We start from the raw sequence: 27,076 nt of genomic DNA on the forward strand, positions 1-27,076 counted from the left end.
TTTGAAGTGTGCAAACCTTGTTATCTTTCATCATTCAATGAAATGCAGTTTCCCTTGCTTTATCATTCCTGATAGTTGTTCTTTTGTTTTTCTTTTCTTTTCTGTACAGTTCTTTTTACACTGGCTCTAGTGATATGGCATGCATAAAGAATCCTCAGCCTAGTCTTACAAATCAATCTGATTCCGAAATAATAGTTCAAGAAGTAGATTGTGATTACGAATCAGAATACGATGAGGATGAGGCTTTCGAAGAGATTAGTAAGGATTTAATTCACTTCGAAGAAAAACCCAAACCCAACCTGAATGATACAGAAGCCGTCAATTTAGGAGATACAGATAATATCCGAGAGACTAAAATAAGTGTCCACCTCGAGCCAAAGATCCGGGAAGAGTTGATCAAAGCACTCATCGAATTCAAAGATGTTTTTACATGGTCATATGACGACATGCCGGGCTTGAGCACTGATTTAGTGGTTCACAAATTTCCCACCAATCCAATATTTCCTCCCAACAAGCAAAAGTTGAGGAAGTTCAAAACTGATATGAGTGTAAAAATTAAAGAAGAAATCACCAAACAGTTGGATGCAAAGGTCATTCGGGTCACTCGATATCCTGTTTGGTTGGCTAATGTCGTGCCTGTGCCAAAGAAAGATGGCAAGATCAGAGTATGCGTCGATTACCGCAATCTCAACAAAGCAAGTCCAAAGGATAACTTCCCATTACCCAATATCCATATTTTGATCGATAATTGTGCCAAGCATGAGATAGGATCTTTTGTGGATTGCTATGCCGGGTATCATCAGATTCTAATGGATGAAGAAGATGCAGAAAAGACGACATTCATCACACCATGGGGAACTTATTGCTACCGGGTAATGCCATTTGGTTTGAAGAACGTCGGGGCAACTTATATGAGAGCAATGACTACGGTGTTTCATGATATGATACATAAGGAGATTGAGGTATACGTGGATGATGTGATCATAAAATCAAAGCATCAGGCCGACCACGTTGGGGATTTGAGGAAATTCTTCCTGAGACTTCGCAGGTACAACCTCAAGCTTAACCCTGCCAAGTGCGCATTTGGTGTTCCATCTGGAAAGCTGTTGGGATTCATAGTCAGTCGTCGAGGCATCGAGTTGGACCCATCAAAGATCAAAGCCATCCAAGAATTGCCACCTCCAAGGAACAAGACTGAAGTAATGAGTCTGTTAGGGAGGTTGAACTATATCAGCAGGTTTATTGCTCAGCTCACGATAACTTGTGAGCCTATTTTCAAATTGCTGAAGAAGGATGTTGCGGTCAAGTGGACTGATGAGTGTCAAGAAGCATTTGATAAGATAAAAGGATACTTGTCAAACCCCGGTGCTGGTTCTTCCAGAACCAGAAAGACCTTTGATTCTTTACTTGACAATCTTGGAAAATTCATTTGGTTATGTACTGGGGCAGCATGACATCACCGACAGAAAGGAACAGGCCATCTACTATCTTAGCAAGAAGTTCACAGCTTATGAGGTTAAGTACACTCATCTGGAAAGGACATGTTGCGCCCTAACTTGGGTAGCTCAGAAATTGAAACATTATTTGTCATCCTACACTACTTACCTCATTTCGCGTTTGGGTCCGTTGAAGTATATCTTTCAAAAGCCTATGCCGACAGGGAGACTTGCGAAGTGGCAGATATTGCTCACAAAGTTTGACATCTTCTATGTGACTTAGACTACAATGAAAACCCAAGCATTGGCCGATCATTTAGCCGAAAACCCGGTCGACGAAGATTACGAGCTATTAAGAACTTATTTTCCCGATGAAGAAGTGATGCATATCGATGAACTGGAGCAAATTGAAAAACCAGGCTAGAAACTTTTCTTTGATGGGGCTGCCAACATGAAAGGAGTCGGGATAGGAGCTGTGATTATTCTGAAACAGGGCATCACTATCCTGTTACGGCTCAGCTTCGGTTTTATTGCACCAACAATATGGCTGAGTATGAAGCCTGTATTTTGGGTCTAAGGCTAGCTGCAAACATGGATATCCAGGAAATCTTGGTCTTGGGAGACTCGTATCTTCTGGTACATCAAATTCATGGAGAATGGGAAACGCGAGACTTGAAGCTCATACCATACCAATAATGTTTACATGATCTTTGTCAACGGTTTCGATCAGTAGAGTTCAGACATATTCCAAGGGTCCATAATGAGGTCGCCGATGCATTGGCTACCCTGGCATCAATGTTGCACCATCCGGACAAAGCTTATGTGGATCCACTGCATATTCAAGTCCGAGATCAGCACGCTTACTGCAACATGATTGAAGAAGAAATTGATGGTGAACCATGGTTCCATGATATCAAGGAATACATCAGAATAGGGATATATCCAGTGCAAGCCATAGGGGATCAAAAGAGAACAATTAGACGGTTGGCAAATGGATTCTTCTTAAGTGGAGGAGTTTTGTATAAGAGAACACCAGACCTTGGATTATTAAGATGCATAGAAGCTAGACAAACTACGGTTGTCATGTCCGAAGTACATTCAGGAGTCTGCGGACCACATATGAGCGGATATGTGTTGGCAAAGAAAATTCTCCGAGCATGCTATTATTGGCTTACCATGGAGCGAGACTGTATCAATTTTGTGCGCAAATGTCATCAGTGCCAGATACATGGAGATTTGATTCATTCTCCACCATCGGAATTGCGCACAATGTCGGTACCATGGCCCTTCGTCGCTTGGGGCATGGATGTCGTTGGACCAATTGAGCCAGTAGCATCCAACGGGCACAGGTTCATTCTGGTAGCCATTGATTATTTCACCAAGTGGGTTGAGGCCAAAACATTCAAATCGGTGACCAAGAAAGCAGTGGTCGATTTTGTTCACTCAAATATCATCTGTCGATTCGGAATCCCAAAGGTGATCATCACAGATAATGGTGCTAATCTTAACAGTAACTTGATGGAAGAGGTATGTCAACAGTTTAAGATTACACATCGCAATTCTACCCCATATCGGCCCAAGGCGAATGGAGCAGTCGAGGCAGCCAACAAAAACATAAAGAAGATACTTCAGAAAATGGTAGAAGGTTCGAGGCAATGGCACGAAAAATTACCATTTGCGTTGTTGGGATATCGCACTACTGTTCGCACTTCGGTAGGTGCAACTCCTTATTTGTTGGTATATGGCACTAAAGCAGTAATACCTGCAGAAGTTGGAATCCCTTCCCTTCGGATTGTCACTGAGGCTAAAATTGATGATGATGAGTGGGCCAAAACTCGTTTGGAGCAGTTGAACTTGATTGATGAAAAACGATTGGCAGCAGTATGTCATGGCCAATTATATCAAAGAAGAATAGCAAGAGCATACAACAAAAGGGTGCGTCCCCGAAAGTTTGAAGTGGGTCAGCAAGTGCTGAAACGTATTCTTCCATATCAGGTTGAAGCAAAAGGCAAGTTCGCCCCGAATTGGCAAGGGCCATTCATTGTGACCAGAGTATTATCCAATGGCGCTCTATGTCTAACAGATATCGAAGGAAAATGCATAGACATGGCCATCAATTCTGACGCGGTCAAGAGATATTATGTATGATTTCTTTGTTATAATTGTTGATTGTTTGTATTTGGCATTGTTTCAAAGATTGGAATGACGAAGGCAATTTGTTCTGCTATCTAAATACTTTACCCTTTGTTCCCCTTTTTGAGCCGCATTTGTTTCTTTCATACCCCTCTTTTGGAATCAATAACAAAAATAAAAGGAAAAGAAAGAAAAAGAGAAAAGAAAAGAAGTGAAAGAGAAAGTATAACAACAAGGAAATTTAGGTGTGACCTACGTTTGACCTGATTCCTGTTAAGGATACGTAGGCAGCTTCACGGCTCGGTCATAGTAAAATAAAATATCAAAAGATACCCAAGCAAGAAACTGGGGCAGAAGTTGTACTTGTAATAAGAAATGTGATTCCAAGAGTTGTAATTTTAAACCCATGTCAAATTGCTTTGAGCCTTTGATACCCTTTCTTTCTAACCCCATCCAAAAGACCACATTACGGTCCAAAGAAAGACCTTCCGATCAGTGTTTGAGAGATGCCAAGTTGAGCAAATAAAGGTGATTGATATCAGGATATCACTCTAGTCCAAGCAGGAAAAGTAATGAAAACGAGAGAGTCTTATTGGTGAAAACCCTCATGGGCACCATGGGGCGAAAGCTGAGAGAAAGTATAAATGAGAGAGTCTTATCGGTGAAAACCTTTGCGGGCACCATAAGGCGACAAGGAACTGAGGAACAAACGAATGAGAGTGGTTTGTCGGTGAAAACCCTTCAGGGCACTGCAAGTCGAACAAGGTCCGTAAGTTGGCGGAAAGTAAAATTGGGTTGTGAAAATCTTGGAGAACAAAGTAAAACAATTGGAAGAGAGATTGGTTAAATAAACTGGGCTGATTAATCCAAAATGCATACCATGATCAGTGGTGTCAGTGACTCCACTCAGATAAGTTTCTTATTCCTATCTCCAACAGTCATCCAAATTTGGATTTTCTTCTTTATTCTTAATTTTCAAAATCGTCGTATTTCATTGCTGTTAATTTTTACTCCTCTAAAGTTTTTCTGAGGTTAGCCTTGTTCCAACAAATAAGAAGGAATGTCAAGGTATACTACCAAGATTCAAAATTGCACAAAGCAAAATACGGCTAGGATATGCTGGAGGTAATATGATGAAAAATGAGACATAGGGTGTAAGCAAAAGTTAAATCGGTAAAATGGTTCAGTAATATCATGAGAGATATATGGTTATGAATAGAGGGTCAGAAGTGAAAACAACAGTTAGGGATCCTGCAGTTAAGGATCAATCATGAGGTCAAAACAGTCCTTTCGACCGGTTCAAGGCAGTTTGATGAAGCAAAGCAAGGCAAAGAGAAAACCCTCCCCAGCAAGGATGCCACAACTAACTACCACGTTTTAAACTGACAAGATTTTCTGTGATTTGAAAACAGGGGCAAAGATGGCATTTGTTTCAGGAAGTACCCTGTGAGGAAAGTAAGTACCATGCAGGTTTGATCGCATAAATTCTCAGGACCCTCCTAGAAAATAGGACTTAGCTTTAATTCAAAACAGTCATGAATACAAGATCTGGCATAAGCTCTACTTCGTGAAAATATAAGTTGGTTTGAATTTTTTTAAAGACAAGACTCAATTAGAAACTGCAGGACCCTCTTGGAAAATGGGACCTAGGTTAAACCCTAAAACAATCATAAGTAGTAAATGTAGGACAAATGTGCACCAAAGGGAATATAAGTTGGCTTCAAAGTTCGCGTAAGAGTTATCAGGACCCTCTTGGAAAATGGGACCTAGGTTAAACCCTAAAACAATCATAAGTAGTAAATATAGGACAAATGTGCACCAAAGGGAATATAAGTTAGCTTCAAAGTTCGTGTTAGAGTTATCAGGACCCTCCTGAATAATGGGACATAGTTTAAAACTGGTTTAGATAACAAGATTTAGCAGAAGTCATGCCTTTAAAAGATATAGCTTAGATTTAAAATTGTCGTTTTGTTAAGAGTTGCCAGGACCCCCCTGGATAATGGGACATAACTTTCAAATTCTTAATAATACTTGGTAATATGATTTAGTTTTACAATCACATTTGTCCCCAACTACCAAACTGGGGCAGAAATTTTTCTTTGCTTTTGTCTATTTTGTTGAAATCAGGAGCCCACCTGGAGAACAAGGGAATACATTTGAAGTATCAGCAATCAGGCGTCCACCTAGAGAACAAGGAACAACAGCTGAAGTTTCAGCAATCAGGCGTCCACCTGGAGAACAAGGAACAACAGTTGAAGTATCGGCAATCAGGCGTCCACCTGGAGAACAAGGAACAACATTTCAAGTTTCAGCAATCAGGAGCTCACCTGGAGAACAAGGGAATACAATTCAAGTTTCAGTAATCAGGAGCCCACCTGGAGAACAAGGGAATACAATTCAAGTCGCAACAATCAGGAGCCCACCTGGAGAACAAGGGAATACAATTCAAGTTTCAGCAATCAGGAGCCCACCTGGAGAACAAGGGAATACATTTTGAGTCGCAATAATCAGGAGCCCGCCTGGAGAACAGAGGAAAGGAAACAATAGTTAAAGGAAGACATTTAAAGGGTCAGCAGTTAGGAGCCCGCCTGAAGAACGGAATGGTGTTATATTTTTAAGGAGTTGTTGAAGTCAAGAGCCCGCCTGGAGAATAGAGGTGTTATCTTTAAGAAGTTATATTGAAGTCAGGAGCCCTCCTGGAGAATGGAGGTGCTATATTTTAAGAAGTAATTGTTGTTGAAGTCAGTAAAGCAGCGGGAAACAATAAAAATCCCCAGCAGAGGAAGGCAGTTCAAGATTCGAAGGAAAATAACACGAAGGAAATAAACAATTCGAGATCGGCGATCAAGGAAGAATACAAGGCAAGTCAGAAGTAAAAGCAATATCAGAGGAAACACAAGGCAACGAGGCAACACCAGTCACATGACCAAGTTTGAGAATAAATTTTTGTAATGCATAGATCATAGCTTAGTATAACTTCTTTATCTTTCATCAAGGTGTAATAAGGAGGTCAGTAAGAGGTAACATCAGCAGCAACAACAGTAACAGCAAAAGGCAGTCCCATGGTAGTCCCAGCTACCCAAAACTTCCCGAACTACATTGACCTGATTCCTTTATAGCCAAGGATATGTAGGAAACCTTTGAAGAGAGGTTCGGTCAAATCTTTCAAAAAATGCTTCCCACAGAGTATTCAAACAGGCAAAATCGCTCGTATCCTCTCACTTTATCTTTGCACGAAAACTCTTTGTGTTTCCAGACAAAGAGGGGCAGTTGTGAGCACGTGATTTTTGCCTCATACGAATTACTCCAAAATAATTCCCAAAATTAGGTCTTTTCTTTAATTATGTGTTATTTTTAGGAAATATTGTGCGATTTTCCTGTTTGTTTGCATAGATCTGTGTGCATGTTTAATTTTATTAATGCATTAAAAATACAAAAATATATAGCATTTGCATTTAGGATTGGATTTTTATAATTTAGAATTAATTAATAATTAGGTATTTTACAAAAATGAAAATTCACAAAAATAACATATTATTTGTATTTTGGTCAAATTGTGTGATTTTCTTTTAATTTAAGTGTTTAATTGTTTGTGATGGGTGTTAATTAAAGTTAATTAATATTTTTAAGTTAACTTAGGTCTTCTATAATTTAATGTAGGATCTTTAAGTTTAATTTTGAGAAAAAAAAAAAGAAAAGAAAAGAAAAAGAGTTAATAAAAAAGAGGAAATCAAATTTGGGCCAGAAGATACTCAAGCCCAAACAAAATCCGTCCAAACCCACGCCACACCAGCCCAGACCCATCTACCATACCTGGTCCACCCCCACCAGAACCAAACGACGTCGTTTGGACACGTTTCAATCTGGACCGTTGATCTCAACCGATCAAACGGTCCCAAAGCTTTGACCAAACCCGACCCCGACCCGCTTACCCCGAACCACACCCGCCCCAGCACTACCCCAAAACGACACCGTCTCCCTTAAGTGAACTAATCCAGGCCATTGATCGTGCCTGATCCAACGGCCAGGATTAGACCATCCCTTCCGTATATAAACCTAACCCCTCTCCTCACACCCCCCTAAGCCATACCCTGTTCATCGTCTCTTTCAGAGATGGACCCAAGCAACCCTCCCAAACCCTAGCCGACCTGAAACCCCTTCGCTTGAAAGCCGGCGACAACAATGTCGGTGACCACCAAAATAACACCCCTGAACCTCCTAACCACCCTCTCCACAAATCACTTAACCGTTTTGCTCGAATCAGACTCCATCTTCTCGAATCTTTAATCGAAGATTCGAGTAAACTTGAAACCCACCCCAACCAGTCCCAAACTCACACCAAGGCACCCCCTGACCACCCTCGTTATGGATCTGTTAACCGTTTGCCTCGAATCAACCTCCAGCTTCTCGAATCTTCAATCGAAGATTCGAGCAAAACCTGGACCTACCCCAATCTACCTTGAACTCACACTCTGTCACCCCTTGACCTCCCTCATGACCAAACTACCGTTGGTTTGGTTCGAAACTGGCTAGAAACACTCGAACCCTTTTTCTAAACAAACAGAACCCTAGAAAAACCAAAACTGGTTTCTGTCCGAATTTTAAGAGGTTTTGGGTGTTTAACTCACCTTAGTCGAAGTAAACTCAGTTGAGAACACTCGATTAAGGTCCGTTTGAACTCAAAAGAAGTTCAAATTCGAGTCGATTCAAGTCCATCTGTTCTTTGTTCTATCTAAGGTATTTTTCCTTTTTTCTTTTATTCTATTTTCTGATATTTTAAGTGTCTGTTTATGTGTTTAGTATTGTTATATTAATTTTTCAGTTTTGTCGATTATTCTTTCCTTCTCCATCAGACCTTTTTATTTGGTCGAATTTGTTTCTGTTCTTTGTTGTGTATAATTATAGGCTGCATAATCAATTCAAATAAGTTTCGTCGATTAGTTGTGTTATTATAAACCTCTGTTCTTGTCAATGCCGATTGAAATTGCCTGATTATCTATTTTCACATTGATTGTTATCAATTGTTGTAGGTAATCGGTTAATTAGTCCTCGCCGATTAATTCATTCTTGTTTGTAAACCAATAAGTTCGTCAAATGGTTGTTGTGTATGCTTGATCTGTGGACACTTAGCTTCAGGGCATTGTCAGTAGGCTGACAATGAACATGCATTCATGTGCATTTTTTATTCAATTTTCAATTTCAGTTTAAATGATTCTGTTGAGTTCTGTGCAGTGATTTAAATTCAGTTCATTTGTTTCAATTGGAATTCAACCTTAGTCATTTAGCTGTCAATAAGTTTGGTTATAGCTGTTAGTCAGGTTTAGTTTTTAAATCTTTGTTAGCTTGAACAGATTTCAAAATTGAGTTTTAATACAGTTGAATAATTGTATTAGGGGCAGTAATATTAAGGGGTTTCAGGGTTGATTTGGGAATGAAATAGTTAGGATAATATTTTAATGTTAGTGTTTTGTTAGTGGGATATTAATGTCTTTAAATTAATTTGGTAATGGGGAACAAAAGGGAATGAGGGGCTGAAAATAAGGAAAAGTTTTCCTTAGTGGGATTTTAAGTGGAAAAATTTAGATTTTAGTGGAAAGAAGGGGTCGGGCAGTAGGTTTAAAAGGTAAGGCAGGTCTGTATAAGAGAGGGAGAACATTCTGAGAGAGGGGGATAGGAAATAGATACAGCAAGAGAGCTTAAGAGATTTATTAGGAGAAAGAGATTTAAACTCTAAGAATTCTGAAAATTGAGGGCTAAGACATACACGGATATACACACACAGGAAGACAATTCTACTGTTCCATTGAATTTTTCACTGATTGAGAATTATTTTAAACTTCTGAAACAATTTCAATTCACCTGAGTGAGAAAGGTTTAGAATTGGTCTTCAAATTTGGTTTAAAGTTGTACGAGATATTGTTTGATTGGGGTTGTTTGTTGCTGCTGGTGATTGCTGTTGTTATTACTGCTGGTCTTACCTCCTTTGGACTTTCATTTCAAGGTATGTAAGGACATTTGAACCTTGAAGTAAATCTAGACTAGAAGCCTATGAAATCGAGAGGAAATTGTTGTTTTGTTCTTTCAAATAGAAGCTATTGTTTTTTTTTGTGATTTCTGCACATTTATCTCGTCAATCATTATGAGTAGTTAGTCATATAGTTTGTAGTCTATTTCCTTTTCAGACTTGGGATTTTCACCAATGTGTTATACATAATGTTAGATTATTGGATTATTATAATGATGTAAGTCAGTGCTAAGCTCAGCCACACCTATGTTTTGTTCATGAATATCACTCATGTCTTTGGGAAACTGTTAGAATGTATAGAGGGGTTTGACCTTCCCTATATCATGCTACTCATGATATAGGTTTGGTTACTGAGGAGAAATTGCCCAGGACCTACCTACATTTTTCAGGAAATATGCATTTGTTCTAATGTGTTCATCGTAAGGTTTATCTTTCAGAAGTTGGGGTTTTGTTATCTTTGTCCGTTCTTATATCGAAATTTGTTTTATTCCGCTAAAGTTTGCTGGATTCGGGTCATAGCTTTTCTGTCAGTCTTCACAATTCAATCGTTAGTTTTAATATACGCCCGAAGGTATGATTCTTTGCGAGGGCATTTCAAATGTATTATTAGAGAAATAGCTTTGGGCTTTAAGAAATCAGGTTTTGGACAATGGTTTGTGCTAATTCTTGGGGATTATGTCCAGTTCGCCTGGATCTTCGAACTGGTCATGTGACCAGATTTAAAGGATGTAATTTCAAGCAAAGAATATGGGCCAAGCAAATAAGCTGACAGGCCCTTCTCCACATTAACATTTCTGGGCTGCAAATCCATGTGCTTCGAATTAGCCCATTTGTTTTTTCACAATGTAGCTGGCCCATAACTTGTGGCCCTAACAATACTAATTCGATTTAGGGATAATTGTTGAATATTCGTAGAGAAACCTCTAAGGCCGTCTAAAATACAATTGTGATTGCGCACACGTTCGCATGACATGATTACAATTCTAAAAGCTAAATTCGGAGTATGCGTTCGTGCAACTCCGAGCAAACCTTCTTAATAATAAAAAATGGGTTTTCGGAGGTTATTAAATTAAATTAGCTCATATAGTATGAGGTGTGCTGCCTACCATTTAATCATACAAAATTGACAAATGTTCGTAGTTTGTTTTAAGCACGCGCAACTTCGGCCAAATTCATTTTTATAATAATTTTTTTTATTAATTTAATTATGTACACGTACGCGTGACATGATTCCTTACATAAAAAAATAAAAATAAAACGAATATACGTACGCGTGATTCGTTTCAAGACAATTCTATGATTACAAATAATCAAGTTAAAAGTTGTAATAAAAGTTAAAAATACGCAATAAGTTTAAAATGTGTAATAAGTCAGATAATTAGGCCAAGTATAAATTGTTAAGCGACCGTGCTAGAACCACGGAATTCGAGAGTGTCTAACACCTTCTCCCAGGTTAACAGAATTCCTTACTCGGATTTCTGGTTCGCAAACTGTTAAACAGAGTCATATTTTCCTCGATTCGGGATTAAACCGATGACTTGGGACACCATAAATCTCCCAAGTGGCGACTCTGAAATAAATAAAAAAATCTCGTTTCGATTGTCCTTTGATTGGAAAAACTCTCTTATACACTCCCTTCTCGGGGGGGGGGTGTAGGTAAAAAGGAGGTGTGACACCTATGCGAGGTAAGTGTCGTGTCTCACTTTGACTCGAGGGATTAGGAACCCTTGACTTATTTAATATGTGAAATCCATTTGAGTGGCATATAGGTGAAGTGACGAGTACCTATGAGCCGCCAATTTATCTGTTTTGCCTGTTTTCTTCCTGTTCTTCTTATATTGTCTTCTCATGTCCTAATTGCTACCTGCTTTACTTGTATTTCTATGCCTAATTGCTATTTGTTAGATATTGTTTCTCTTTGTTGAAAGTATTAATTCTTTCGTAACTTTGTTGTCTCCTATTATTTGCTTAAGTTGTTGTTGGTACTTTCAGTGGATATTTTCTAGAGTATTATTCGTGTAGATTCTATATTGATTGAGGTTTTCTTTTCTTGATTCAGTCTTGTAATTATTTATCGTAAAGGCCTTGTGATTTAGCCTGTTGATTTTTGTGCATTTAGTGTTTGGTTCTGATATGGTGGGATCGGGCTGCACGCCGTAGCAGGTGCAATAAGGGAGGATTGATATGGTGGGTTAAACTATTGATTTGATTGTGCTTTGAGTATTTGGTACTGATATGGTGAGATCGGGCTACATACCGCAGGAGGTGTAATAAGAGTGGATTGATATGGTGAAATAAGGGTGAAATTACGATATTGATATTGATATATGGTGGGATCGGGTTGCGTGCCGCACACACACACACACACACACACATATATATATATATATATATATATATATATATGTGTGTGTGTGTGTGTGTATTGTTATGGTAGAATAAGGGAGGATTATGTGTTGTCTGGTGGGATCGGGTTGCGCGCCGCAACAACCTATATGTATCTATTTCTTGAGCTGTATTGTTTTTACGATACTTTGTTTGAACTGGTAAGATTGCTAATTCTGGACGACACCGGTTTATTTTCGAGGCCATGGTTATCATTTCTTGTTGGTGTTTAATTTTGTACTATATTTCAATTATTATGTCATTATTATATATTGCGTACAAGTTTTAGCGTAAGTGACCCGCCTTAGCCTCGTCACTACTTCGTCGAGGTTAGGCTCGACACTTACCAGTACATGGGGTCAATTGTACTGATACTGCACTCTACACACTGTGCAGATTTTGAAGACGGTCCCCGGCGGCGGTTATTAGCAAGCTCGAATCATACATTCGCGGAGACTTGAGGTACGGCTGTTCAGCGCCCGCAACTCCTGGAGTCCCCATCCTCTGTCTATTTAGCTGTGTACTTTCATTCGAACAACTTGTTACTTATTTCAGACCTTTATGTGTATTACTCCAGTAATTCATGTACTCGTGACACCAGATTCGGGGAATTGTAATAGGTATTTGGCTAGTTTAACTTCCGCATTATTACTTTAAATTTATTCAGTTATTCCAGTTCTTCTTTAATATCTAATTTAAATTGTTAAAAGGAGTAGATTGTTCTAACGTTGGCTTGCCTAGCAAGTGTAATGTTAGGCGTCATCACGATCCCGACGGTGAAAATTCCGGGTCGTGACACGCTAGTTGGGAGGTTAAGGAAATTCCTAATGCATATTGATTTTCATAAGTAGGATTCGCCAAAAACAATATTTCTTGACAATATTGAGAATTTAATTATAAGTTCATTATAATGTATTATGAACGAGTTAATGGATTAGTGAATGCCTACGCCAAATAGATAAAAACTAAGTTAGTGTCGATAATGAGGTATTAATTATTATGATATATTTAGGCTAGTGTATGATATACTTGAATGCAAAATATATAGAAGAAATATGAAAGAAGGAAAAACATATGACATCATATGCATTCTAAATCTAAAAATCTAGTCTAATTTGTCAAGACAATCCATTTTACAAGTTTCTCATTAGAAATATTCCTAAGAATCGATTACCTAATCAAATTGCTTGTTATGTAAAGAAAATCACAAGTATCAACCAATGGTTTTGTTCCTTCAAATTTCGTACTTACTATATGTAACCCACCATCTTTTAGGTTATAGTAGTAAACATATTCGTTACAAATATAAGGACCACACCTAAAAGGTTGCTTGAGTTGGTTGGGTGAACGGTTAACACATGGGAGACCTGAGATCGGTTCCTTCTTACCAGCTGCCTCTTCAATCAAAGTTTGTTACACCGAGCTTGTCTAGTGCGATTTACATCTCCTGTGTGATTTGTGAGCTATTGCACGGTAAGCATGCTATCCAATGCGCATACGAAAGATAACAGTTGCGAATTTTCTTATGAATTTTCCAAAATATAAGCACCATTAATCTAGCTTTACTCTTCAAACTTAGAAACTCAAACTTTTTTTGTATCTACAGAAAGAGAAATAAACTTTTTCAATTTAAAGTTTTTTTTTTAATGAAAGTTTTTAACAACAATCACGACTGACAATCATTTCCAACATTTAGCTTGACAATAACCTTTTTTGTTTTTTTGCAAGACTTCTTCTTAACCTCTCAAATTTCCAATTTTCGATGCTCACTTTTTTTATACCAAATGTCGAGTGATGTTCTTACTGTATTTTAATTTGACCTATATGTGCAAAAAACATAGTATTAAGTCCTATATATATAAAGAAATCAATTTTTCGAATATATTGTATCTAAATTTATAGACACAATTGTGACAAAGATTCCATATACATAATTAAAAACAATTACCTTTTGGCTGTCTATCACAGTCGTCAAACTTAGTTTTGACGTTTTGACCACTTGACCAATAAATTGAAATTCACAACTAAGCAAAATATATTATTAGTAGGCTGCAATTTTTAAAAATTCTCAGCTAGCAAAAATCCAAACTTGTGAACTACTTCTTTCTTCTTCTTCTTCTTTATTTTCAGTTAGTTATCCACTGTTTCGTGTCGTGTAGTATTTTGTAGGAAGAACCAAAAGAAATCATGTGAGCTTATTTATTTCCTTCCCATTTTACCCTCATCTTCTTTGCCTTAACCCCCCAAAATTGCCCTCTCTTTTTTCAAAAAACCAAACCCTTTTTCTTGTTTTTTCCTGCTTTCTTGCAGTGCAAGTGCCACTTCTTTGGCATAAAGTTTCAATCTTTTTTGTCTTTTCATTAATTTCTGATACCCCAGTTTCTTGAGCTTCTGTTTTTCTCTCTGTCTTTTTACATATATATTGTGTCTATGTATTAATTTTCTGAGTTCCTGAAAGAGCAATAAGCTCAAAGATGAGTACATCAACCAGCATTTTTGTGATAAGATGGATTAATTTTCTCACTATGGTATGAACCCCATTTCCATATTTTCTCTTTATTTTCAGCTCCCCCTTATTTCCTGTTCTGCTAGCTTTTATCCATTTATTTTCTATATGTGTAAATTGAGTTAATTTTCTCACAATGGTTTGAGTTGGGCTTAAATGGAGAAGTGAGTATTCATATAGCCGATCCAACTTGTTTGAGACTGAGGTGTAGTAGTAGTATTTGTTGTTGTTATTTGTAACTTGGTTTTTTTTTTTCTTTTCTCTTTTTCCATTCATTGACAAGAAAGGATGAACCCCTAAAATGGTTTTGGGTTTGTTTTTCTTCCTGTGGTTGGCAATTTTACTTAGGTGCTTGTTAGTTTAATTGTTTCAATTTAGTCCAAATGCTGTTGCTTTTGGGTCAATGTGGTTACATTAGGTTTTTGTTGTTAAGTTGAGCTTGATTTATTTGCTGTAAGAAAAAATCCATCTTTTACACCCTTTTACACTAGTTTCGCAATTCTGAGGTAGAATTTTTCTTTTCATTTTTTTGGTGGATTGAGGATGTTCTAGTTCTTAATTAGAGCAGGAAAGTTTATTTTTTTTTTAGTTTTATTTGATGGCATTTAACTATTTAAGTGTTCTTATACTCCCATTTGGATCTTGGAAATGCAGCTATTAGCTGTGGGCGTCGTAGGTTTTGGAATTTGGATGAGCGCTCATCATGATGGCTGTCGAAAGTCTCTCACTCTGCCTGTTCTAGGTCTTGGAGGAGTTATATTCGTCGTGTAGGTTCTCCGTTCTATTTATTTGGTTTTCCCTTACCCTTCTAACGACTCGAGGTTTATCTTATGTATATATAATCGTTCTTCTTTTCATGTTTTTCAGATCAATTGTTGGGTTTCTTGGTGCATGGAAGAACAACTCCATCTTGTTGTGGATTGTATCCTTACCGTATCAAATGTTCACATGAAGTGAAATTGTGGTTTCTTGCGATTGGCATAAATTTTGGTTGCTTCTCCTTAACATTATATTTCAGTACCTAATCATGTTGTGCTTGATTTTGGTGGCGATATTGGTCTTCACCGTCTTAGCGTAAGTAGTGCTACTTGGAATTTAATCAATACTTTGGTGCATTATCTTTATTACTGATAGACTAGCCATTGCTTTTCCCCATTTCTCGCCTCTGTATTGCAATACCCAAGAACAATTAAATATCATGATGCTGAGTTATGCAAATGTTCATTCACAAGTTTATGGTTTAACTATCAATGCATCTTACAGCTATGTTTATACTTTTTTGCATGGAAAATATTTAAGTTGAAGTTAAAAGGTATTGCGGAATATGTTATTCTAGTCATGGTCCTACAAGATATTTTTGTCATTGCTATGTGTAGTCCATCTTCATCGCGTATGAAAGTAACTAGTGTGTTTAGACATCCTACTTGTTTTCTTTGCTGTATACTTTGCAAGTGACAAGCTTGTTACCAAACTTGGAATATTGCTACCAAATTTGAAACAAATACTAATCAGTTCTGTTTTAAATTTTGTGTTATTGGCTTTACAGAATAGGTTTGTGACAGTCTCATACTTTCTTATTGATCTCAAAATTCATAGAATAGAAAGAGCCTTTTCTTTTAATGTCTTACTAAAGTGTAAATTTTGTAATGTAGTGTTTCTACCTTTTTGTGTTTTATCTTTCCTAGAACTAGCTAGTTTCGCTCCTTATCTCCCTATTAGGTAATATTATGTAATAAGGGCCATAATTGTATAATGTTGACGGCTCTTTAGGCAGTCTATCAATAGCTATAGCAATGTAAGACATTGCCTCTGGGTTGGTCCCCTGACTGGAACCTAGGAAGAAAGCAAAAATTAATCATGAATATCCTTAAGTAGTTGTTTTATAGGTTCGATTAGTATGCGTGTCTGTTCCTGATCCATTGTCCCCGCTTGCCATATGCTTAGATGTTGAGTTCAACTTCAAATTTGGTTTTGAAAAGGAAAATAAAGTTACTAAAAGGGCCCAACCAGGTTCGAACCGGTGACCTCTTGATCTGCAGTCAAATGCTCTACCACTGAGCTATGGACCCATTTTGTGTAGTAACACTTCAGATATACTGTCATGAGCCTTAAAAAGAGTCAAGTTGTGCATAGATTTTCTCAAATTTGGAAGGCCCTAGTACCACCAGTCAAAGACTTCTTCATTTTGAGTTAAATGCACCAATAGCTATCAAGATCGATAAAGGAAAGTACATGTAGGAAGGAACAATATTACCTTACCTCCTCATAGTCTATGTAAAGATTAAACATACTTTTTTTTGACAAGTAGATTAAACATACTTACTCCTTTACATCTGAACCTATTATCTTTGTCAGAAGCAGTTTAATCTTAACGCATAATCCTAATAAGGAGGATTCGTCCTTCTTACGATGTGAGGAAATAATTATATCTATAGAACAGACCAAGTAAACCATTTCTTATCAAAAACAGGAAAAGAAAAAAAAAGTGACCTTATCTTTATTTTTTTGCCTGCACTTCTGCTTTTCTGCTTTTCTGCCTACTTCTGCTGTTGGACAGATAACCCATAATCGGAATCCTTTTGCGTCTCTTATCGCTCCACCCTTTGTATATTTCTCAGCAGCTTCCATAAACTTTGTAGCTTTAATCTCGGGGTTTTCTCCCATCTGACCAATTTTACTGAAACTTTTGGTTAATATCTTCTGTTCATTTGAATAGGTTATCTTGTTCAATATTTGGAATAGGTACATGTGAGTAAGGAAGCCTATGTTTGGAACTTACCTTAGGTTTTATCCATTCTTTTCGTCGAGTTTCCTTATCATACTTGCGTATTTCTAAGATGGAATGACCTGTAACATTCGTCTAAATTATTTTGTTCTTTGGCCTTGTTAGCTGGCAATTGGATAGAATATCTCTAAGGGAATTATGGCAATGTTGACACCTGCAGTGTTCCAGGAGTAACTCCAGATCTTGCAAATTAGGCATCTATCTGAAAATAGACGTAATCTTTCTTGTTTGATTCCAATTTCCACCACAGCAACACATTGAAACGATGATAGTCTCTTTAGATAACTATTATGTGCCGAAATTTACCTCCGTTGCTGAAGGAATCTTATGAAAAAGAATAAAAATATAATGAACTATGATAGCTCAATTGAGGTTTCAACGGTGAAGTAGTAAAACATTAGGAATAATGTGCATGGGACTGCTCAGACCCCCCCCCCCCCCTTCTAATAACCAAGAAATCTTTGTTTTCTAGCTTCAAAACTAAGAGAATAATGAACCCTCCCCTTTACCCTTCTCCAATTAAACACTAGGCTTATTTCGTAGTAGGACTCGAGCTCGTGACGTGCGCCTACCACATATCCTCCACTGCACTACCTTTGCTGTTGAACCAAAGCCCTGAGGGCTAGGACTCCTGTGATTATGTCGTTACCTTTCTGAGGTTCTGGATTACAACTGAGCAAGAAAAAAGGAGGAACAAAAACATCCAGTAAATGATCTTGATTTTGATGCCTTCGTCTTATTCATGCAGTGACACAAGATAAAATAGCTAGTTAGCAAATATTTTAACTTCACAATTATTTCTTCCAGTCACTCCTTTCCATTCAAGTAAAATCTCTATATGAAAGGGTTTGACTTTGTTTTCAATAAACTTCATTTCTAATTTTCTCTATAATCTGTCGTGAACATGGAACTCTAAACTTGGTTTCTCATATTTAACATTAAGTGGCAACTACCATTGTGTTACTGTTAACCGGCTTAAGGTGGCAACCACGGTATCTAATTTGCATGCTGATGTCAGAAATGCCTGATAACCTACATACCTGAGGTGACACTTATTGGTTTGCTTTGTCTCAGGTTCATTGTGACGAATAACGGCTCAGGTCATAGTGTTAATGGATTAAGGTATATTTCATGGAGACACTCGCAAGAAATTCCAGTTCTTTATCTTTTTTATTTACGTCCTGTGCTATTATGGAAATGTGTATCATTAATGGTTTTCATCTGGCCAGGTACAAGGAGTATCAGCTTCAAGATTACAGTTCGTGGTTTCTAAAACAAGTAAGCACCTGTTTATATGCAAAATTTGAGGTTGCAGGTTATAGAAAGGCATCATGTCTAAATCGTTATAGTGGTTATTTCCGATGCTTAAGATGAAAATTCATGCTTAGGTTAACCATTTGCTCATATGTTTCAGCTCAATAACACCCATAACTGGAAGCACCTTAAAGGTTGTCTTGTCAAGACTGACGACTGCAGTAACCTATCAAGAAGATACAAGGTTTTTTTTCCAACTTAATTAAGAACCTAATCATGATCTATAATTTTAAAATCATATTAATGCCTCCGCTACATTGCTGCAGACTCTCAAGCAATATAAGTTAGCAAAACTAACACCTATTGAAGCTGGTTGCTGCAGACCACCCTCTGAGTAAGTTTAGTTTTCTTCCGTTTCTTTCTTTTCTAAGCTGTTTTGTTTTAGACTACTTTAAATATACTTGCGTGGATAACATTCATATCTGGAAGTCATTTTACACAGAAGCTCACATTGTGAATCAATAGTTACAAAAAGAGGAAAATGTGTCGTAAGACAACTGTTAGAATGATTCTGATATTTATCCAGTGGCATGTAGATTCTTGATTAATATGCTAAAAATATGCAACTTTTGTACTTCAGATATTTTCTTTATGTCTGTTGTTTCACAAACCTCTATCTCTCTTATGATTGATATCCAAATACTTCCCGGCATCATCCCATTCCAAGGACTCAGATATACTCTGTTCCACTTGTAGGTGTGGTTACCCTGCTGTTAATGCATCACACTATGACTTGAGCTTTCATCCTACGAGTTCCAACAAGGACTGCAAGCTTTACAAAAACTCAAAGAATGTCAAGTGCTATAACTGTGATTCCTGCAAGTAAGGATCGTCTTCTGGTCTTGTCATTCTTCTGTTCATGTAAGGTCATTATGCAGCTCATGGCGTCTCTCCTACAATATTCTCAGGGCTGGAGTCGCACAATACATGAAAACTGAATGGAGAGTGGTTGCTATCTTCAACGTGATTCTCTTTGTCGTCTTGGTAAGTCATTCCTTCAATTAAGATGTCAAAAAATGACCATATTGATTCCTGTTTCGTGCTGGAGAATTATGGCTACATACATGATATGGCATTTGTTTTTTCTTACTTCCACTAATTCTCGTCATCTGCTGATTCTTATTTCTGTCAGTCGATAATCTACTTCGTGGGATGCTGTGCAAGACGAAATGCTGCAAGGAGCCGCTCTAAAATTTGAATCCTACAACTGTAAAATCCAGATGAGTTGGTTGCTCTCACGCTTAATGCATGAATGTACAAGTGTTCTTCAGCTAATGATGTGCCGGGACAATATTTCATGTTCTTCAGCTATTTGTTGACAAACTCTGTATAGCTTTATCCGAACGAAATGATTCATGTAATATAAAATGCTTCTGATGTTTATGCTAAATCATTCTTCTATAGTTCTATTACATCTAAAACATGCATTAAAATACTCCCTCCGTTCACTTTTATTTGCTCACTATTCTAAATAAAGATTTTCAATTTTACTTGTCCACTCTCGCATATCAAGAGAAAAATAATTTATTTTTTTGTTTTGTCCTTAGCATTAATTACTCATTCCAAAAATGCCACATCCATTAAGGCTATATACCAATTAATATGGGTATCATGGTAAATTATACACTTTATTTATTATTTCTTAAGGGGCATGCAAGCACACCTTTTGTAGCCAAACTAAACTATGGCCTTACTAAACTTTTCAAACCACGAGCACACCTTTTGTAGCCAAACTAAACTATGGCCTTACTGAATTTCTCAAACCACGCCCTCGGGGATTGCTTCTAAAGTCAATAGTGGATAAGCAAAAGTGAACTGAGGGAGTACTATCCAATACCTCAAAAAAAAAAAAAACAGAAAAAACCTACATAGTTGTAGCGGATTAGTTTAGGATTGGAGCAAATGATTCATACAGGCGATATCAACTAGTTTAAATTAAATCTCAGTAATTATTGCTTATAGATTAGACTTGTGGTAAAATCATTAGAGAATCTTCAATTTTAGAGTATTCTTAATTTGTCTTAATAACAATTGTAAGTTACAAGTGTTGAAATAATATGTATCCAAATAAGAAAATGAATATTAAATATTTGCATAAAGTTGTCAAAAACACTGTTTTAAAAGGCTTTTCTGGGACTCGCCTTGGGGCTCGCCCCGGGGCGTGGCACGATCAAAACGCCTTGAGACTCATGTGTGGGGCTTAGTTTTCTGAGGCTTACGCCCCAAGCGCCCGACGGTGCGCCCTAAACACGCTTAACGCTCAACGCTCGGGACTCGCCTAACAGTTCCTATGCAAATCATGTGCTGAATTCACTAATTTGCACTGTTAACTATCAAAATTCTTTAACAAATGAATGATTAAAGTTCTTTTTATTATAGAAATATGAAAATTGTGAATGATTCAAATAACGAAATATATTATTGCATACTTACTAATTAACAACATCTTGAGGGTGAATATCATTTGAATATTTCTTCTAAAAATAGATAATCAAAATTTACATAGATCTACATGTCTTAGTTCCATGTCACTCAAAATTATCATAAATTTTTTATTTTACTATTTAAAAATAATTTTATATTTACTCATGAAGAGATAATATTTTAAATTATAGTATTGAAAAATTTATTGTGTATTTACTATTAAAGAGGTAAAATATGCAGTTTGATAATATTTTTAAGAAATTATAATTTTTAATTGTTTGAAAGTTAAGAGGTTGGAGTTTATTTATATTTCATAGTAACTTTAACAATATTGTATTATTTATACTTGTAAAGCATGCTAAATATTTTATTTTATGAGTTTCTTTAATTCTTTTTAGTTTCCTTGACTTTTAATGCATCTCTTTATATTTATTGTGTTATAATGCTATACTATTATTTATTCATAAATTAAAAAAATTAAAGATCCGTGGGGCGTGTCTCGAGGCTTTCACCTCGCCCCATATTAAGTAAAACGCATCGCCTCACGCATCTCGCCTTTTAAAACACTCGTCAAAAATAGTTTGAAATTGAGATGGTACTAAAATTTTATTAATTTGAATATTTAGAGGGCCCATAAATTCCTGTCCTGATGTTGATCCCCAAAAGTTGGAATATTGGCATTTTGGTCTCCAAAAAGTTCTCAATTAATCTAAGCCGTCAAAAAGCGCGGGAAACTAAAATCAAAGACCAAAAAGCTGGCTTCCACAAGAAGCTGAACAAGTCATAAATAAGTCAAATCCAATCCATAAAATCCCCAATCGCAGAAACCCTAAAACACCCAAAGAGAAAAAAGAAAACCTCTGATTTTCAATGGCACCTAAGAAAAGGCCAAATATGGAGCAGCCCACGACCCGTGTAACTCGAAGCTCAACTCGCAGTGTCAACTCAAAGCCCAACTACGCTGACCCAGAACCACCCAAGCCAAAACGGGCCAAAACGTCCACCCCGAAATCCGACCCCAAACCCGAAGTCAAGGCTGCTGTTGCTTCTGCTTCAAAGAGTGTTGTGATTGAGCACTGTACGCAGTGCAACCAGTTCAAGATTAGGGCTGTGAAAGTGAAAGAAGGGTTGGAAAATGGAGTACCCGGTTTGGAAGTTCGGGTCAACCCGGAAAAGCCGAGAAGAGGTTGTTTTGAAATAAGGGAGGTTGGTGAAAATGGGGAGAAATTTGTTAGCCTTTTGGATATGAAGAGGCCATTTGGGCCGATGAAGGCATTGGACATGGACAAGGTCATTTCTGATATTATTGAGAAAATAAAAAATCATGATTAAAAAAATCTAATGATCATTTAATTTTGGGGATTTAGGGTTTGTTATGATCATTTTAAGTAGGTTTTTGGGGATTTAGGGTTGTTAGTATCATGTATCAGGGGATTTTGGATTTAAGGTTTGTTTGGATTAGGGGTAAGTGGCTTGATATTTTTCTTTAATTTATCATAGCCCCTTAGATTTTGGAAAAAAAGGAAATTTTTTTATTGTTATCCCCTTTCCCCCCTTTAATTTTTAGCCGTTAAAATGAAATGTTTTAAGATTATCTGGTTGGTGTTGCGTTTTATGCATATATAATTGTGGAATTGCAGACTTGTTATGTTATTGGCTTATGACGTCGAACATCTATAAAATAAAAAAAAATAGTAGTTAAAACCTAACAAATTGTAAAAGGTCAGTCACATCGGGTTCTAATATTTTTCAAAATATATTAAATGCAGATTTGAATCTTAAATGTTATGTTGTGTATTAATTTGCCGATAAGCAGTGATATATTTGCTTGAAATTAAGTGAATTGCAAAGTGAAACAACAATTTGTCAAATCACATTCTTGGAGATTTTATTCTGGTTGGATCTAACTTTTGAGCATTCTGATATAAAGTCATTATTCCAAAAATTCAGCTGATATTTTCTACAAAATTACCATAAATGCAGACATCAAGAAAAGGATTTAGTGAATTTAGTGCCGTTTGCCAATACCACCCATACAGTCGTTTGGTAGGGGATAAGATGTGTGATTAAATTTATATTATGTTTGGTTAGCGGTATAAATTTATCTTAGGATAAATTACTACCAACCAAACACGGTATAAATTTAATCTAAAGACTTAATCCAGAATGTCTCATCTTATCCCACCTTATCCCATCAAACTTGGAACTATTTTATCCCACCTCCCATGTGATATAAATTAGTCATGGCATTATAATTACGGGATAATTTAGTCCTCTACCAAACAACCCCAAAGGGTTGATCTCATACGTGATTACTTAACTTCATCCATTAAAGTAACTGAACATAGTCATAAATCTAAACATTAATTAGTAAAGCAAATAATAGAATCAGAAATAAGTATTACAGAGTACGTAATAATTTATTTATTTTTGAATTGATAAGTAATAATATCACCAAACAATTTCAATAATTGCTTCCAAGTTGTCCACTCACACATGCTCCAACACACAGGATCCATATGGAGTATCTCGTATAATACCAAAATTATGTGAGAATTTTAAGCAAAAATAATGTTACTTATTCTGTGAAGATAATCTAACTTCGTATTACATCTCTACAGAAGCAATCAAAATGATTGCTTCTGTACTCTCCAATCTTTTCCATACCTACCATATGGGTGTTTTCAAAATTGTCAAGAACATCATCTTTCTTTGAGCCGAGGGTATACCGGAAACAGTAGGTAGAGGTACAGTCTGCGTATACACTACCCTGCCCAGACACCACTTGTGTAATTCCGAATTCCACCGGGTATGTTGTTGTAGTATCACATCTCTACAGAACTTTCAAGAGAAAAATAAGTCTAGATTCTCTAGAATACTTGTCTAATGTTGATATTGATTCTAGAAGTCCTAATGTACTCCAAGAAAGCAGAGTCATCTTCATCAGAAAACTGCAATTCAAGGGAGGATATATCGGCGTGTTCTTTATCAGTGAAGATCCTAGGGACACCATGGAAGCATTCCCTAGCTTGTCCTGCCATAAGAATAACATCACCACTTCGAACAAACATTGCAACAGGCGGAATGTCCCTAGACTTTCCCCCGATAAGGAAAATACCTTTACAGCCCAAACTCATGCTAACAATAGGTTTACTCCAATCCTTCTCCATGTCATCAACGTGGCCACCAAGTGTGTCACCTAGCCCAAAGTAATTAACAATTGCTGCTTCAGCCTGAAACACTTCACCCGATGGCAGGGCAGCTGCTGCCATTCTTTCAGCCAGCAGGCAAAGTGCATCAGGTATCTTGTTGTGAGGCAGAGAAATATTATAGTTCCGTTTCGACCAGTCAAACTGCAAGCCAAGGGTGCTCCACCTTAACTTACGAAGCAAAACAGAGGCTGGCACTGATTTGCATGTAATTTCTCTAGATAATGCACCTGATTGATCAAAAAAATTCCATTTCGGAACACTTATGTCGTTTTGGATAATTTCCACCTCAGAATTATTGGTCACACAGTGCTTATCTTCTTGAATCAAAGCTTTATTATCCTTGGCAGCAGCAAATAAGTCCTGTAGAGGACCATAAATTGCATTATGGTTGGTCCTGTTTGGAGGTTGAGGAAAACTTGCTAAACTCTCCTTAATCCAACGGCACTGCTCCTCAACAGTTAATGCTCCAGGAATGAAATAAAACCCTGGATGACTCTCCAAGCAGAAGACAAGACTATCAAAATCGCATTGAATTGCGAAAATGCCTGAAGGAAGTTCACCATTTCGACGGTAAGACTCTGAAATTGACTTAAAATCAATTACCTCCGACAAATCCACTGGTCTTGGTTGCTTTTTCCTGAGTTTAACAACATAATAATGTCCCATTAACGTAAATCAACTGTTGTATCTGCTGAAGGGGAAAAAAATATAAGAGAATGAAAAAACATTCTTGTTAAAAATTATCGAACTTTAAAAGCTTACTTTCGGGTATTGTCATAATACAGCTTGTATTTCTTTTCAGCCTTCCTGAAAGCGGTTCGCTCTTCATCGTTGGTGCTAGGGTTGGAACCGTACATCTTCCACAGCTCCAAATTTTGATAAATCTTTGAATTAGGATTTGTGGAGACTTGGGGTAAACTCTCTTGAGTCTTGACTGATGGAGACAGCGTAATAAATTATTTTTGCGTCTATGACTCAAAATATTACATGTTTCCACATTGCAAATTATAATTTTCTCGTGTTAGAAGCTTTTATTATTACTAGTCACGTGTACTCCATCTCAATGAGTAAACTTTTTATAAATGAATCACATAAATATTATATTACAAATTGTGTTTGCACTACCAGAAAATCACAGTTATCCGACTACCGAAACAGCTGGAAAGTTCGACTACATTCCGACCGTTACAGAGTACTCGGAAATATGAATGTCTGTCAGAACTACAACAACAACAACAATCCCAGTATAATCACACATGTCGGGTCTGGGGGATAGTGTGTATGGAGACCTTACCCCTACCTAGAAGGTAGAGAGGCTGTTTCTAATAGACCCTCGGCTCAAGGCAAAAAATTGTTTGAGCCTGGGTTCGAACCGGGGACCTCTAGTGTGTGAAATGTCGGAAAGTACATCAGTTGGAAATTTCCAACTACCATGGTCCGACAATTTAAATTGCCAAACAACCAGAAAACAGTCGAATTTTATAGAAATCTGATTGGAAAAAAGGTAGATTTTTGGGACCCTTGCTCCTAAAGTAAGTTGATATGGACAACATTAATTCAAATATAAATAAATTTAATTGATAAGGACTTCTGTAGTGTAGATTTCATATATCATTTAATCGGATTTTGTTAGCTTTTTTATTATTAATTTAAGTAGATACAATTAATCGCAGCCCATATATGACGGCAGTATAACAATCAGATTTAAGAAACCTGAATAGGGAGAAATCAAGGGGTTGGAAGCTAAAATTGAAGGTAGGGTTCATTTTACTCATTTGATCAAGTAAAAGATGAAAGATGGAAAAAGGAAGGAAACAAACTCCTCCGACAGAACAAGGAAACCAAATTCTTAACTTATAAAAAATAAATCTTTATGCTTGTTTCAATTTAATGGTTTGGGATATTGCACATCACGAATTAATAAGAAGTATTGGGAAGAGGTGATCAGGCAGGATATGGCGAGATTTCAGATTTTCGAGGACATGACACATGATAAAAAGATGTGGAGGTCGAGTATTAGGGTTGTAGGTTAGGAGGTAGTTGAGTCTTGCCTTACTTCGTACCTTTGTGAAACTATTCTGGTAGGATTTTTGTCTAAGATAGCTAGTGGCAATGTTGTGTCTTGCTATTTCGCTTTTCAGTGCAGGACCTATTTACTAGCTTATCGCTTTTGCTTTGCATCGTTCCTATTTTTCCTATGATTTCTGTGGTGATACTAATATTGTCTCCTTTTATCTTTTTGTTTTCTTGAGCCGAGTATCTTTCGGGTAGGGGTAAGGTCTGTATACCCACTACCCTCCCAGGTCCCACTAGTGGGATTTTGCTGTGTTGTTGTTGAATTAATAACTAGACAATCCTCCAGTTTTTTTTATAAGCATGGCTGAGTTTATAGTAATATGTGGATTTTTTTTTAAAGAATCAAGTTCGTTAAATTCAATTCAAATACAAAACGATCCTTCTAATCAAGAATAAATCTGTACGGCAGCAGCATTATTCAAAAACAGGGCAGCAGCAAAATTCAGGAGACTTACCACTATGCCTTGTGCTGCCTCCACCGGGAGGGGAATAATTCAAAAGATCCCGTCGCCGCCGTGTTCTGTCGCCGTCAGCGCTGCCGAGCCCAACGCCGCCTGAAACTGGCAAAGGAAGGAAGTGGTTTGAGAGAGGAAAGGGAGTTGGACGAAATAGAGATGGAAATGGAGAGAGACTTACCACTGTGCCGCCAGTCCAACGCCGCCGTATGCCGCCGTTAGAGAGAGAAAGAGAGTGGCAGCTGGGTTAGAGAGAGGGTTGAGAGTATAGATGGAGGAGTGAGAGAATGGGTAGGTTATAATTTGGAATTATTTTAAAAAAAAT

The 27,076-nt window shown here is 37.2% G+C and overlaps 2 protein-coding genes and 1 non-coding gene across 5 annotated transcripts; 1 reads left to right on the forward strand and 2 right to left on the reverse strand.

Moving 5' to 3' along the window:
- The first annotated feature begins 14,072 nt into the window (after nt 1-14,072).
- LOC107777911 (tetraspanin-10-like) lies at nt 14,073-19,996 on the forward strand. Its single transcript, XM_016598084.2, has 11 exons — nt 14,073-14,507; nt 15,140-15,252; nt 15,353-15,407; nt 15,504-15,559; nt 18,345-18,392; nt 18,500-18,548; nt 18,685-18,768; nt 18,851-18,918; nt 19,281-19,406; nt 19,493-19,568; nt 19,717-19,996. Exons 1-11 carry the CDS (start codon nt 14,454-14,456, stop codon nt 19,780-19,782), a joined length of 795 nt encoding a protein of 264 aa, XP_016453570.1. The 5' UTR covers nt 14,073-14,453; the 3' UTR covers nt 19,783-19,996.
- On the reverse strand, nt 16,483-16,554 carry TRNAC-GCA (transfer RNA cysteine (anticodon GCA)). The gene has a single exon. It is a non-coding gene; the product is annotated as a tRNA-Cys (tRNA).
- Nucleotides 19,997-23,454: 3,458 nt separating the features above from the next.
- On the reverse strand, nt 23,455-27,076 carry LOC107777897 (DNA N(6)-methyladenine demethylase ALKBH1A). Of its 3 annotated transcripts, none has more exons than XM_016598074.2 (4): nt 26,933-27,076; nt 26,752-26,856; nt 24,983-25,149; nt 23,455-24,857 (listed from the first exon to the last, which is right to left on the reverse strand). In XM_016598074.2, the coding sequence occupies exons 3-4, from the start codon at nt 25,075-25,077 to the stop codon at nt 23,879-23,881; spliced, it is 1,074 nt and encodes a 357-aa protein (XP_016453560.1). In that variant the 5' UTR covers nt 25,078-25,149; nt 26,752-26,856; nt 26,933-27,076; the 3' UTR covers nt 23,455-23,878. The 3 variants fall into 3 exon arrangements, with proteins under 3 accessions (XP_016453560.1, XP_016453553.1, XP_075093738.1); XM_016598067.2 differs by having other exon boundaries at nt 24,983-25,154; XM_075237637.1 differs by lacking the exons at nt 26,752-26,856; nt 26,933-27,076 and having other exon boundaries at nt 23,455-24,908; nt 24,983-25,120.

Source organism: Nicotiana tabacum, chromosome 1 (genome assembly GCF_000715075.1).
Source record: "Nicotiana tabacum cultivar K326 chromosome 1, ASM71507v2, whole genome shotgun sequence".
In the NCBI taxonomy this organism is placed as follows: Eukaryota; Viridiplantae; Streptophyta; class Magnoliopsida; order Solanales; family Solanaceae; genus Nicotiana; species Nicotiana tabacum.